The sequence below is a fragment of the Pezoporus occidentalis genome, unplaced genomic scaffold (genome assembly GCF_034315485.1).
Source record: "Pezoporus occidentalis ecotype Australia unplaced genomic scaffold, CSIRO_AGI_Poc_V1 ctg1, whole genome shotgun sequence".
NCBI lineage: Eukaryota > Metazoa > Chordata > Aves > Psittaciformes > Psittacidae > Pezoporus > Pezoporus occidentalis.
This window is the reverse complement of record NW_026912778.1, coordinates 15352110-15367138: the sequence shown is the minus strand read 5'-3', so window position 1 is coordinate 15367138 and position 15029 is coordinate 15352110. Positions and strand designations below refer to the sequence as shown.

At 34.9% G+C, this 15029-nt stretch overlaps 1 protein-coding gene and 1 long non-coding RNA gene across 3 annotated transcripts in view; one reads left to right on the top strand and one right to left on the bottom strand.

Moving 5' to 3' along the window:
* The window catches only part of DLC1 (DLC1 Rho GTPase activating protein), a 228767-nt gene that overhangs the window by 125617 nt on the left and 88121 nt on the right, over positions 1–15029 (bottom strand). For both annotated transcript variants that reach the window (XM_062641474.1, XM_062641550.1), the window contains one exon: positions 10331–10364. In XM_062641474.1, coding sequence (XP_062497458.1) covers positions 10331–10364 — 34 coding nt within the window. The remainder of the gene's footprint in view (positions 1–10330; positions 10365–15029) is intronic.
* Positions 6649–11871, top strand: LOC134175707 (uncharacterized). Its single transcript, XR_009969128.1, has 3 exons — positions 6649–6808; positions 6948–7023; positions 11665–11871. It is a non-coding gene; the product is annotated as an uncharacterized LOC134175707 (long non-coding RNA).

Here is a 15029-nt window from a genome sequence, read left to right as displayed (position 1 = left end):
ATGAGCTATAACACCAAAATAAGTCTTTGGCACTCTCCAAGCTTTCTGGAGTTTCTTCTTTGCTTCAAGAGCTTCCCATGGCTGTTACAAGACCAAAATCTTTCTAGCCTAGGCATGGGCTTTGTTCTGTAAACAGTGGCCCATGTAAGTCAATTGATAGATAAATCCTTCACAAAAGTCTTCCCTCTTAGTCTTTCAATTCTGGTTATAGGCAGCCACTGAGATTTGATGTACCTGACTAGAGCTCTGAAATTGGTTATCAAATATCTCCCTTTCTTTTACGCCAACATGAAGCAGAAGGTGCAACTGAATCCACTATAGATTGCGCTTTAAGTTAATACTACTAAATGAACAAAAAAGGCTACTGAGTCACAGAAACTTTCAGAGAAATCATCTTAGACTCAGATTTAGCAAACTAGCTTAGTCCAAACTCATGTGACTGGAATAATTACTTGCAGGGATAACTTCTTGCAGACTTATAGCTTATAGGCTATTTGGCAGTTGTGTCTATCAATAAACTTCATTTTCAGTTCTTTCTTCTTTTGTAATACTTATGAATTAACCAACAATTCATACAGTTATCTGATTCTTTCCTAAAGTGTCATGGAGGGGAGATTCACTAATAGCCAAAATCAGCACACAGGTAGACTGAAGATGACAATAAAGCAATTGCATGAGCTAATGGAGTGATTTTGCATATAAAAATTGTACACTAGTGCATTTTAAAGATCAATGGCATCTACCATATACTGGAGAATCAGCATTTGATTTGATTGCCACTCCCCAATATGTGCAAAACCAACCTAGTTTTACAAGAATATTTGCAGAAGAGATTTGAGACAGTGTCTATACTTGATGACTAGGTATGACAAGGTATTTCAAAATCTTCAAGATAATGAAAACCACCTTTTGTCAGATATGGTTAGGGTTTTGACAATAAAAGATAATAGTCTCTCAGGCTGAACATACTACAGGCAGATACAGCAATTTGCAAGTATCAGTTGCTGTACCAGAAAGCATTCAGAGCACAAGTCACAAGTTTGACAAGGAAGAAAAAACACACCCTGAGCAACTTGTGCCACTGCAGTTACATACAGCCCTATCATTGTGCTGCCAAGGATGATTCCACATCAGGAAGACCTTTTCCCTCCAGGTATGCCTAATCCCAAGTGTGCTTTTGAGTGTCTTTCACCTGAGTTTTCAACATGTCCCTAGAGGAATGTAAATAAGCATGCCTCCTCATCAAACATCAAAGAGCTCTCTCTTTTCCCTAAGGATTTGTGAAAAGGAGATTTTTATTCTAATAAGACAGGAGTTTAAAGCATGCATGTAAGTATCTAAAATATATAAACAACAAAACCCTGTTCTGGCTTTGCGGAGTAAAGCCCATGTCCTAGGTGATCTGGGACTGAAAACATTTCTTACCCTTCTGTTTCAACAGATTTAAAAAGAGAAATGTTATCTCACCACACTTTCTTAAGTACTCTAAGCTCTTCATATTAAAGATGACTTAAAATTATTTAGCTCTTTCGTTCAAGAACTCTGAGACAACTTTGCAGTCCAAGTCCTGTTTTCAAACGTGAACACAGGAGCATAATATGTTCGTACAGATGTTTTGAATGTTGTCTAGGAAGGCAAAGTAGTAAAGAAGAGCTTACTAAATTTTTCAGAAGTGACTAGGTACTTTTACAATTCTGCGCCATGTGCAGATTGTACTGCTCAGAGGTAACTTTTACTGGGAATTGGTGCACAATTAGCATGTGTCACAACAGAGAGCTTCTTTTTCACCCTCAGGTACCTAAATAACTACAGAAATGTAGCCCAATGTAAATTTAAAATTTGGTTCCTCAGCTTTTCAGAAGCTAACTCTATTTTTGGACACTGAACAAGAAAGCCCATCACCTGATTTTGAAATCAACAGCCACAGCACTATTTTGGAAACCATGGACTAATGATTACATGTCAGTATCAATAAGGGAAAAATGAACTAACTTATATTTCCTCTGAATCAGCTAAGTCTTCACTGTGAAATCAGTCCAAACAAAATTAGGCTAGAAATAACTTGCTTAATTGGTTATCACCATTCTCTGTTATTCTTTTTTTTAGCTGAAAAAGGAAAGGAAGAACAACTTGTTCATGTTTGCTTTGATTTAAAAGCTATTTTTTGATCAAGGACTACCTCTTTTAGGAGGTAACTTGGGGTGGGTTATATACATGCTACTAAACCACTGTGTAACTCGTAACTAACTTTATACTGAAAAGCAACTTGATTAAGATTAAATATTTGATGCTAGGCAGAATACACTGTGTACCAGCTTACAGTCTGTATGGTGGTGTTCTAAAACGTGAGCACACTGTAATTAGTTATGATAATAAATTGAATTTGCTGAAAGTAACAAATTCATAACCTTTCTCTTCCATTTTCTATTTTGACAGCAAAGAACTCAATCATGAAACATTTTTTCCCACAATATTTTTGTTTGCAAGTTGGGATTTTACAGTCTGGAAGGGTGGATAAATAAATGATAAAAAACTGGCTGGAGAGCAGCTCTGTGGAAAAGTCCCTGGAGTCTTGGCAGATAGCAAGCTCCTCATGAGTCAGCAGCATGCCCTGGCAGCAAAGACAGCTGGCAGCATCCTGAGTTGTATCAATAAAAGCATGGCCTGTAGGTGGAAGGAAGGGATTATTTCCCTCTATTCATTGCTTGTTAGACCACATCTGCAATACTGAGTTCAATTTCAGGATCCTCCCAATACAACCCAGACACCAATAAAAGGGGACAAGGCTAGCAGAGGGCCACCAACAGTGTCTGTATCATTTGACCTGCGAGCTGAGTCTGCAGGACTCGTTCAGCCTCCAGAGATGGTTTCTTGAATCCTACCAGCAGCTCCCCAGGACCTCATGGGAGGGCAACAAGGAGATGGAGGTGGGCTTTTCACATTGTGCATGTGAGACTGACAAGATACAACAGTCATAAACTGAAAACAGAAAGGGTCAGACTGGATATGAGGAAAACTGTCTTCTTCATGGGGACAGTAGGGTAGTGAAATAGGTAACTTACAGAGGTTGCACAGGCTCCATCCTTGTTGGTTTTCAAGACTGAAGTGGATAATCCTGAGCAAACTTGTCTGACCTCAGGGCTGGTGCTGTGTGAGCAGGAGGCTGGAGAAAGGACCTTCGAAAGTCTCCTTTAAAAGCTTTACCCTGAGTTATCTTTTGTTTAACTATATTTCACTAAGAGGTGATAAAGTATGTTATGAGAGACATTCTTAACATACATCAGTCTATGATGAAATTTATATTGTTAATATCAAAATATGCTTAAAATACTTCAATACTAAAGCTTGTTTTTTTCCTAATCACATAGTTTCTGGGATGAAAATAACTTGCCTTAATAAGGCAATTATATATTGCCTTAAAACCACACTGGACTGGACAGAAAAGAGCAGAAAGATTTAGAAGATGGCTGGCAGCAGTAATCATTCAGCTGACACTATATATATCTTTATTCCTACCAGGGAAATATGTTGATTAGAATAAGGAATTCTATTACAGGATTGAAGAAAAGATGGCAAACCAGCAAAGAAATCAAAACTCAGTTACTCACCACACGAATACAAGGCACTGAAGCACTACCTGTTTTCTCTAAAGTGAATATCAACATTTGAATATTTGTTGAGGAAATATTTAAAGTCTTCTCCACAATTAAGACAATCAAAGTATCTAGAAAAATATCATAGGTACAAAAGCATTAAAGTGCATGATGATGGACCAATGTGATGTAAAAATAATGACCTATCCTTGTCATTAACCTAAAATAATTCAGTTGAGCTTTGCTAAAGATCAGAATAGATGAGACTATGTTAAAGAAAAAAAAAAAAAAAAGAGCCTTTGAAAATAACTACATCATATTTTGATTTAAAAAGCTCTTCCAGAGAAGTATAAAAGTGGGTCTATACTGATGGACTATACTAATGCAGGTGGGATAAGAAACAGCAGCTGGTCAAATATGTAAGAATTTGAGAATGTAGAAGAGGCTTTGCTACTTCTCCGATACTTCTGATGTGCTTTATTATTATGCAATGGAATGCAATAGAATTTGTTTTAGACTTTCAGAAAACAGTTGTTTTCCTGTTCTGGTATGGAACCTAAATGTTTGTGACCTTCAATGGTCTCCACTGCTGCCTCCCCTCTCAGAGCACATTCAGACTATCTGGCCCTACTCTTCATTTTTTAAGACTCAAGAAAGTTATATACAATTGTGAGGAGTTTTGGGGACCATCCTGCTTCCAGCGCTTTTAGCATGGTTTTAAGTGGACTTTCAGAGGAAATCTGCAGACCCAGGATCTACCGTTAATTAAGATTTTGCTTTATCACAGCGCTATGTGCATTTTAAAGTTTATGTGTTTATACTCACATGCATGCAGTGAATGTTACTTTTAGAAGTGAAATAATTTATTCAGAAGAACAGCTACAGTAGTGTGTGGTCAGTAAGCCACTAAAAATCAATACGAAAAATCATGACATCAGCTACTTTACTGCATTTAGAAAAAATAAAGACAACCAAACACCTAAACATCGTCACGAATCTTAGATGAAATGTCAGCTTTTGGTACCTACTGGCATCACAGACCTTTTTTTTCTAGTAATGAAATAAATAACAGTGGAATAAAAATGTATCTATTCGCATCTATTAGTGCTTGGCAGACATGCATGCATATTCTGGCAGTTTCTGTAACTGTTTTTTAGTATGACAGATTGAAGTGAGTGCTCACCTGACATTTTTATTTAGAAAGCAAACACTCAGCTAAAACAAATTTTATAACTGTTGCAACATCAACAGTAATAGAAAGATCACCTAGCTAGGAACTGGTACTTCATACTAAGGTTTCATAAAAACATTAATAACATAGTTCTACTAAAGCCAGTTACACAATACTCACAAAAAGAACAATTTGTTTTGCCCAGTTTATTCTAGAATACTGGCTACAAATATTATAAAGCAGCCAAAAACCAAATAAATGTGCCAATTAACTTGTATTTCTCCCCAGTTTATGTGGAAACTGATACTCCTGTAGCCAATCAGATTAATTTTTTTAATGTTTGCTCTAGGTTCAAAAAATGCTCTTTGGGGATGAACCTTTAATGACTTTATGAAAACAGAGAATCCAGTGGACACAGCTCATAGAAAGAGTTGATTTCTCTGGATCTAGTGTTGTACATATAGTGTTTGTAAAATCTAGTGGAGGTTTTATTTTTTTCCTTTTTGAATAGCACTCAAATTAAGTCACATTAAAAGATGTCTACCTACTGTGCCAAGCAGCTGGTCTTTTATGTGCCTTGTTTAATGACAGTGAACATGTCACTGATGGGTTTTCAAGGTTTTCCTGCTGTGAGTTCTCACAGATGGGCCCGACCCACCTTGTCATTACTTCATCACCTCCTGTTCTGCAGTTCATCTCCCCATGGGGCCGAGCACCAAGTGTCCTCCACTGCCTCACACCGACAATTAAGAGTCTGTGAGAGGAAATACCTTTGCTTTAAGGTCCTTTTAATCATCTTTGTATTTGTCTTCCTTGTGACTCAAAGGCAATCAGGGCAATTAACACAAAAGGACATTGAGCTTGTACACTAAATAATACTTCTAAATAATACCTTTACCAGAAATCTAGATGAGATGCAGGAAAAACAAGACTTGTTCACTGCTCGGTCCATATAGTAATGCTAACACTGGGGAGTTTTCAAACACTACATTGGCCAGAGATCCAATGAAGCTGTTGTCTTTGACTGTTCTAAATAGTTTATCCTCTTGCTTGCTTGCTGATCACCAAAACACAGATGATAAATGGGCTTTGAAATCTGTTCTACTCCATGCCAGACTTACACTTTTATTTGTGCTGAAGTAGACCTCTCTAACTTACTAGGGTTAGAGAAAGTATTGAGATTTACCCAAAAAGGTTGTGCACTTTTTCCATATGATAGCTTTAATGATAATTTTTCCATATTATAACTTTAATAATAACTTCCTTATAAAGCAAGAGGGCATATTTTCACAGAATCATTAGAGTTCTTAAAAGCATGCTCGCTTGCTGTTCTGCTAGGGAATTTTTACTGCTATGGATGAATAGTGTCCCTTGCTTTTTTATATCAAGTCATGTGTTTTGTGTTTTTTAACTGATCCAAGTTTGTGCCTAATAAATAATATCTAGTACTCAATGATTTAAACCCCCCTAATTTTATTTTTAGAGCTGCAACTCTTCTAAATGTGTGTGCAACCTAAATAACACAGGGCATGTGTGTTTTATACACAGGAAAAATGTATTTTTTATAACATTGAGCATTGGTGTTAATATTTATGTAATACTTATTTAGGGCTAGACTAAACCTTCTGCCGTGTTTATGTGATAAAACATATTTTCACCACCTCAAGAGAAATAAGCTGCGCTACTCCTTGACCAGATGTGGATATTCACTCTACCTCACCCGCTGGTTCTGTTGTAGCAATGTTTTTAAGTCACAAATAGAGTTCACTATTCCCTACAGATATTTGAGGATAAATTGGGAAATCATGAAGTAGGTCTGCAAAGAGACTTAGGCAATACTTCTAATGTTGACTTATAGTCATTTCACCTTTGTTTTGGGAACACTGCTCCAGAAACTAAAGCTAGCCCTCTGTTAAGAACCACACACTGGTTCATTGTACTGAATATAGGTATATATGCTACAAGCTATCTTGACTCTACATTTAATGGAGAGTTACCCAACACTATTCATGACATCATGTAAACAAATGCTGATAATAGCCAGGTGAACCAAATGTTCATACGCGATTATCAGTAAACCAAATGCTGACAACAGCCACATGAACCAAATGTTCATATGCTGATTATTTTTAGATTATAAATGAAGTTAACACCACTAACAGAGACATCTTCATTATTGACAGGTGAGATGAACCCTCTGTCCCTCAATTTTTTTCATAGATCATGGACAGAACTGAAGAATGAAAACTAGTCAGCAAGGTATGTAAAGACATTGGAATATATAAATTACTCAAAGAAAGATGGATGGATCTGAATAAAACAGTCTTTTGAAACTGGTTGCTGGCCTGCATTCCTGATTTAGGAGCCAACACCCCCAACCCAAAGTCATCTCTAGGCTAGAGCCATTTTTTTCCCTGACTGTGCATGTTTCTTGATCTTAACTTCTACCTTAAAAAAAATTCTTTTGAAAGATTTTTTTTCATCATTGCCAGAAATGTTAAAAACACTGAGACTTCTTAAAAATGCATTTCTCAGAAATAGCTGATGCCAAAGTATGTCTTTTGCAATGCCCTAATTCACACAAATTGAAGCAATAGTTTACATAGTCATAACTGATGTTCTCCTCAATAGTGATCATTTATAGATCTTTGCCAAAGGGACTCTGCAATTGCAGGCTTTACTGCACTTTCCACTGTAAAACCCCCCAAACAAGCAACAAAAAAAATGGTTATGCAATTTGAGTTATTAATTGACAAAAGTAGCAATGTTTTCAGATAATATTTGGCTTTGCTCTAAATCTAAAAATAGCATGTGCGTGGTTTTTTTAAGTACTCCATCTGAAAGTTTGTATTTGATGTAGTCAGAATTTATTGTGTGTTGGAAAATACATAAAATTGAGAAAAAAATTAATTTCAAGAATTAGCAACTGCTATGAACATAATCAGTAATGTGTGAACTTCTAAACTACTTAAGAAGCTTAGTCCATTTAAAGATCAAAATGTTTGTTTGTCTATAGGAAAAGCATTTGAGAATATCAAGGTATCTGAGTCTACAGAACAAAGTCTTGTAAAACCAGGATTTTATTTATGTATATAGAATTTCTGAACCAGATACATTGAAATAACAGCCTTTCTACTTTCCTGTATTTTTCATTCCACTTTCAGATGAAACCAAGTAATCTCAAGTAGGAAAGAAGGAAAGCTACAAGAAATTATTACTTCAAGTTTTCAAAATGATATAATGTTTGACTAGACATTTTGAGTGCATTTGTAATCAAATTTTAATTTTAAAGCAATGCTATCCAGTCTCTTTACCTATTGTCTTACTAGCATTTTCAGTAGTAAAATAAACAACTCCTATTTGTCTGTAGTATTCTGTAATATATTTTTGTCCCTTTCTAATAATATAAACTAAAAAGAGATTGTTGTTATGTACAAATAAAAAACTTATTGTCTATTTTGTTCTCTTAAAGAAGACATGCAAATATGCTATATTCTTTTTGAAGGCTTCCACGCTTCTGGCTTTGGCATTCATGAGTCTTATGAAATATTGTTTCTCTGGTGAAGTGTAAGCAGCAGTGATTAAATGACTAGTAAAACTGAAAACATGAGACCAGAATGTCCAACTCGAGCTCCATTCACATCTGAAAAACAAATAGCACTAACTACCTCTAGAACCTAGTGACTTCAGTCAATAGGCCTGATTTAAATAATCATTTTCCTAATGCCTGCTTAGTATTTCCAAAAAGCCATGAGCTTCATGAGCTCCTGACCTGTGAAGAGTTAAACAAAAGACAAAACTGATTAAAAGGCAACCACATTCCATTCACAGTCTAGCTTGTGCTCATGTACATGGAAATGTCAGCAATCTGACTCTGCATGGCATCAAGTTCCACTTAATATTTACAGTAATAAATATAATGTAGTCCTGGTTTTAGCTGGGATAGAATTATTTTTTTTTTCCTAGTAGCTGGTATGGTGCTGTGTGTTGGATTTAGTCAGAATAATATTGATAACACAGTGTGGTTAAACCTCTACAAATACTGAAGACAACGCTGAAGTCCGAGGAGGAAGAAAGGTCACATTCATATACATATGTACAGGTTATAAAATGTATTTCAAAAATACATTTAGTTCAAACCATCATAACATTGACAAGATAGGTAGTTTTGGCACTGAAAAGTAAGCATGGATCTTTGAGTTTTATTTCTGATTTTACAAGCCATTAGCTATGGCAAACATTCATTGCAACTCTATTCCTCTAGCATAAAACTGGGGTCATTATATCTCTATGCCCTGAAGATTTTTTAATGACTTTCAGATAGTTTTTCATCTTGTATGGTACATAATTGCTAAAGATGTACACAACCCCACAATACTTCATGGCTGCTTCACAAAATATTTGAGATAAGGTGCAAATGGTAGGCGCAGTTTAATTGGTTTACATGTTTGGAAATAATTTAAAGGACGTGGCCAAATATGAGCTCCCTCAGAAAAAGAAATACCAATAAATACCACTTGTGAAGTCTATAAAGAAAATGCTTATTAAATATGGGTCACAGTTTGAGAATTATTTATGAAGTTCAACAGCTAAAATAACAACATCCTGACCAGCCAGCTCCATAGCTTTTACAGTACAGATTAGCACTATGGCTTTTCTCTCAAACCCCCCTTTTTTTTTTTTCCTTTTTAACCTGTCCCGCCACCTTAATAAGCAAAATGAGAAAAATAATCTGAAATAGGATAATGCAAGAAAATGTCACCAACAAAAATCAGACATAAATCAGAATGCCAGGTGACATTTGGATATTTTGAGCTATTTTTCAAGCCATATTTAAGGTACTATAGTAACAATCACTTCAAATAAATTATGAAGAAACCAACAGAGATTCTAGAGATCTACAGTGCCAAGTGAAGTGTTCACTAGTGTGTCACAACAATTCACCCATTTGACAATGTCCAGTAGACAATCACTACTAGATTTCACACACCGATACCAAAGCATGCATCCTATGCAGAAAACATATATAACAGAAAAGAACAGGAAAAGAACCTTTCAATATTCTGGGAGAACTTAGCAAAAAAAAAAAAAAAAAAATATTTCCAATGAAATACTCCAGATAACTGAAATTTCCTGACATACTTGAAGACAGACTGTAAATTTCACAGTAAGTCATCAAATTCCACTGACTTCAACAAACCCATTGGCATCCACATCTGTTAATCGAGACATCAAATAAATCAAAATAGATTTTAACACCAACTAGCAAGTAAGTACCTAGAGGAAGACTGACATACAAAAGAGGCAGCTGCCATTTAACCGGCTACTTCGTAGGATAGTTTCAAATATTTTCATTAGTATCATACAGAAAGCTGGATTGCTTTTCAGAAAGAAAATACCCTATTCAGGAAACAACAGATCAGTTTACACAGACCTTTGTCAGGTCTGTAACCCTGCATGCCGAAAACCCTGGAGTTGAAGCCTGTATTTTCTCACTTAGATAAGTAGCACTGTATTCCACAAAACAAATAAAACAAAATGAGAAAACAAGTAAATATTTACTCACCAGCTTTCTCCTTCTCTGAAATAACTGGCATAGCCTGAAAGAAATAAATAAATGATACCAGTATTAAAAAATAAGTCTAGTAGAGAAACTTTATAAAACCTTAAAGTAGATTTTACGAGCATCCAGAAGGTCTGGAGAGATCTGAGGTCGCACTCTGTTAAGCACTCTGGAGAGAAATGTACAGTTCCCATTTGAGTGTCTTATAATCTATTATGACCCTAATTACTGTTTAAAAAAAAAAAAAAAAGGACTAGGAGAAAAGGGAAGAGATGAAGGATGAAGTTAATAAGATATTCCAATGATAACATTCTGAAATAATCATCCTAGAATACATGCCCATAAAATTCTACTGGGAAATTACTAAATAATTCTGAAGGAGTGAACACAAAACCAGTGTGGCTGAAGATGAGAATAAAATTTCTTCTGCGGAACTCAAGTAGAGTTCTGCCATTGACTCCACATAGGGAGGACTTGTGCTTAGACATATGTTGTTCTAAAACAAAGTTTCTTTTCACGGAAGTTTTAAAAGACAAACCATAGAAGTGTTTTCATATCGGCTGCAGCTGGTTTTGGAATCGAAAAATTGTTTCTTTGCAATAGATGTAAAAATATTGCATAAAACCACTTTTCTTTCAGACTAAAGCAGAGTTTTCTGAGTGCATTTTTCCTAAAATAAGTAGGATATGGATTGAATGAATAGTAAAATGGAATTTTCCTACTGCAGATTTCACAGAAAAAGAAAGAGGGGATTGATGGACAAAAATCACAAAACAGCCAGTTTCAGACTTTCTATAGAGCTACTGAAATAGACTTTGAAATTTCATTTCAGGATTTCACTTGTCCAGCTATACAAAATAGTATTTTATAGCATTTCCTGGATGATATTTTGTACAAAATTTCAAATAGAATACTTCAGAAAAAATATATTAATAAAAACCTTACAGATGGTAATAACTGTAGGAATCCTTCTATGATTCTTTTTTTCACCTATATTTTGACTAATTAAATATCTGGTGCTTGAGTTTGATGTACCATCAGACTAATATTATTTTAAACTACAACAGCCCCTTGCTTGAGAAGTTTTTCCTTTTCTTTTTACAAACATATATTAGTTCAGAAGAAGCACCATTTTGCTCCAGTAATTCAACAAAGGCTTTAACTTCCATAGACTGAAGAAAGTTAACATGCCAAAGAAACAATAAAACTACAAGATAAATCAAGGTATCAGCTACAGAGGAGAGAAAAAGATTAAAAAAAAGCCTATCATAGAGATTTCTAAAAAAGTAATCGATAGAATTTTCAAAACCAGTATGTAATTTTCTTCTCTTTCCCAGACCTCAGTGGCTACACTGGCTAAGAAAAATAAGAAAATAAGAAAGAAAATCCCAGATTCATTATTACTGCTCAGGAAGGAAATGTGTAAAGAGGAAAGGTGAGAAACAAGCAAGCAAACAGGAAAAATAAAACAAAACAGAAGACTGAAGAAACATTAGTATAAATGAAAATGAAGGATCAGGACAAAAGAAGGAAAGACAGGGACAGGTTATCATCACATTTTTATGCTGAGCACTGTTAGCTACTAAAAAAACCCAAACCCACAACAAAGAAAGTGTGATGGCTTCCTCTAAGAAAACCTTAAGAGACAACATTGAGATAACTGGAGATGTAGCAGCAAACAGTATTGAAAGCATAGCTTTGTCATAGAAAAGAGACAACCATTTGATGGGAACAGTCTTTGCTCTAAGGTCTAAAATGCAAGTCCGAGATGAACAATTATGATTCAGTGAACTGGGGCGGGGGGAGCAGTTACAGGACTCAGTGGGCATATGACAGAGTAACAGGTACAGAAGATAATACCTCTGATGGTTTTGTGACAGACTTAGACATGTTCTCTCCACTAATTGCAATGTGAGTCACCAGTAAAGTCTTTGGCTTGAATGATCACTTCTGAATCAGCTCCCATGAGCATGAAGATTTTTTTTCATACAAGCATATCAGATTTTAAAACATTGTCAATCTTGCCATTTGTCAGGTCAAGTTATTTCCTGGAAATAGACAATATTTCTAATTGATGATCACTAAAACATGTTGATTAACAGCCAAACATAAATTTTAGTAAATTTGTTAGATGGTAGTTCTAAAGTTTGCTAGAGTTGTTCAACAGGTTTAGCCCAAGTAGAAAGCTGTAGCTGAAAATACATAGAACTATAAAGCTTCAGGGCAAATGTGTAAGTTGCAATATTAGTACTTCTAAGCAGGATGAAGAACCACTATAAGATCCAGAAAATGTAAAGGTAGTTTGAGATTTATAGATAAAAGGTTTTCCTACATTCCTACAGTAATCGTGCAGCAATTCACTAAGACTGATTCTAGAGTGACCAATATCTATTATGCATGTTACCAAAAGTAAGGATTTTAAAATCAAGTCAGGTGCATGGGGGAAAAAATAATACTAGAGCATTCAGATAAGGAAATACATTCAAAAAGTATATGTTTTCTTAGAATAATTACGAGAAGGACCTCATAATGTGGTGACTACCTGTCACCACCATTTTTCACTACTCTAGCTTCTCCACAGTATGTAATATATGTAATACAAGTGCAGAGATTTCTTTTTATTGCCTTTTCTTCTTGATATCATTTGCTTCAGCAGAACATGGTTCCATTTCCTCCATGTACTTTTAAACTTAGAAGAACTACTTTTACCTGATATGGTCTTATTGATTAACCACACAAGCAAAAAGTACAGCATTTTCCAAGTACCAAATATTTTCTTAAATTTGTGTGAACCCAAGTAAAAAAAAGAAATTGTCACTAAATAAACCCCTTATAGTAACATCAAATCAATGAAAGTATTTTTCTTTTTTTTTTTTTTTAGAACAGAATAGGAAGTATAATTTTTCCAAATAATATTACTATTCTTCCTATTGTAAAGACTGCAAATAATATAAATGCTGGACTCGGAACATGGTATTGTTACATACTTAGAGATTCTGAACCTATTGTAACAATGATGAAAGATTTATTTTTGCTGAAATAATATATGTAAACAAGCAAATCTTCCTCATTATTTACAATTTAAGAGCTCATATGTATATATTTAGTCAAAGGTTTAGATTTACTAAGTTTACAGAAAAATTGAAAATCTTCCCATTTTCTTTGAATATATAGTAAATTTAAAGTTCCCAATTGAAGAAACCCCTCAAGCCAAAACCCACTCAAACCAACCCTCTTTATCCACAAAGTTCAAAAACATTTTGGATGATACTTTCAAATATGTCTGCTTTCTAAACAGAGTGTAATTCTGCTGATTTAAGATGCAAAATGAGCTAATAAATTCTGTTAGAATGTTCTGTTGCTGCTTAAAAGCTGAAGAAAAAAAAATCTTAGATGAACATATCATTTCCTGAAAATTTAAAATAAAGGAAACCACAAGCAAATGCTGTTCAACAAGATCTGAGACAGTCTTACTATTGGTTTAGTTTTTCATTAATACGGCTACACATAGTGCTTACATGCTGCCCAGTGGGAAAACATGATTGTTACTTATGAGAAGTGCTCTCATCTCCAGTACGGTTCTGAATTCACTGGAGACAATTCAATGAGTTCCATATGTTCCAAATGAATTGCATTCCCAGGAAGTGATTTAACATTTCTGGCAATGGAGCAATTAAACTGGATTTTCCTGCTTGGCCAGATGGGTTCACTGTAACTTCACATTATTTCTCACTCTCCTCACAGAACTAAAGAACTAGACTAACAATTTCCACATGATTGGGTCGCATGTGCTTTAAAAAAAACCCAGGCACACATCCCTCACAGATTTCAAACAGCACCCCCAAAGTCAGGCTCCTCTCTATATTTTTAATAGTACATGCTTTTAATACCATCAATAAAGAAAAGGGAAGAAGAAGAAAAAAAAGAAATCCCTATGAGAGCATTGCTGACATACTTAGGTTATTCTTTTAAATTAGAGAATGGGATTTTTAATTTATGATAATTTAACCTATGAAATGACATACTGTTTTTTTTTTTTTACACATCCTTACTGTACTTCAACTGATTTCCTGTATTTATATTATATCTGCAAATATGACTGTAAAGGGTACATAAAACATTGTATTGGACATTTTACTTTAAAGTGGCAGTTGACTTGCTCAGTTACCAGTAAATCAAAACTTAAATGGTTACCAGTAAATCAAAACTTAAATAAAATTTTGCACAAATGAAAAGTTTTATTTGACCAAAGTCAAAAAAACTATTTTATTTTAGCTTTTAAGAATATTTTAATAAGAAAGAGGAAAGAAATCTGTAAAAAAAGCCCACAATTCCCAACAGCAAGCACTCATTTTGACCATGTGTAGTTCTTCACTATGAAAAGAGGAAAGAAAGAATTCCTCCCCAGTCCCCAAACTAGCTTCCTTCCACTAGAGTCAAAACCCGTCTGACCTGAACACAGCTTGGCTCTCCCTTAACTCAGGGCAAAGCTATTTTTTTTTTTTTTTATGTTATTTCTAAGAATGCAGGCAATGCCATTATGAATAAAATTAGTTATCTTTTAGTTTCCTTGCACTCATGAACATGAGCATCTCTGTCATGACTGACTCTCTGCAAAGGGCTACGGTAGATGGCAAAGGTTTGTGTAAACTGGCAAGTTACTACAGAGGAGTCTGTAACTTGCAATTTCCGAAATAAGGGT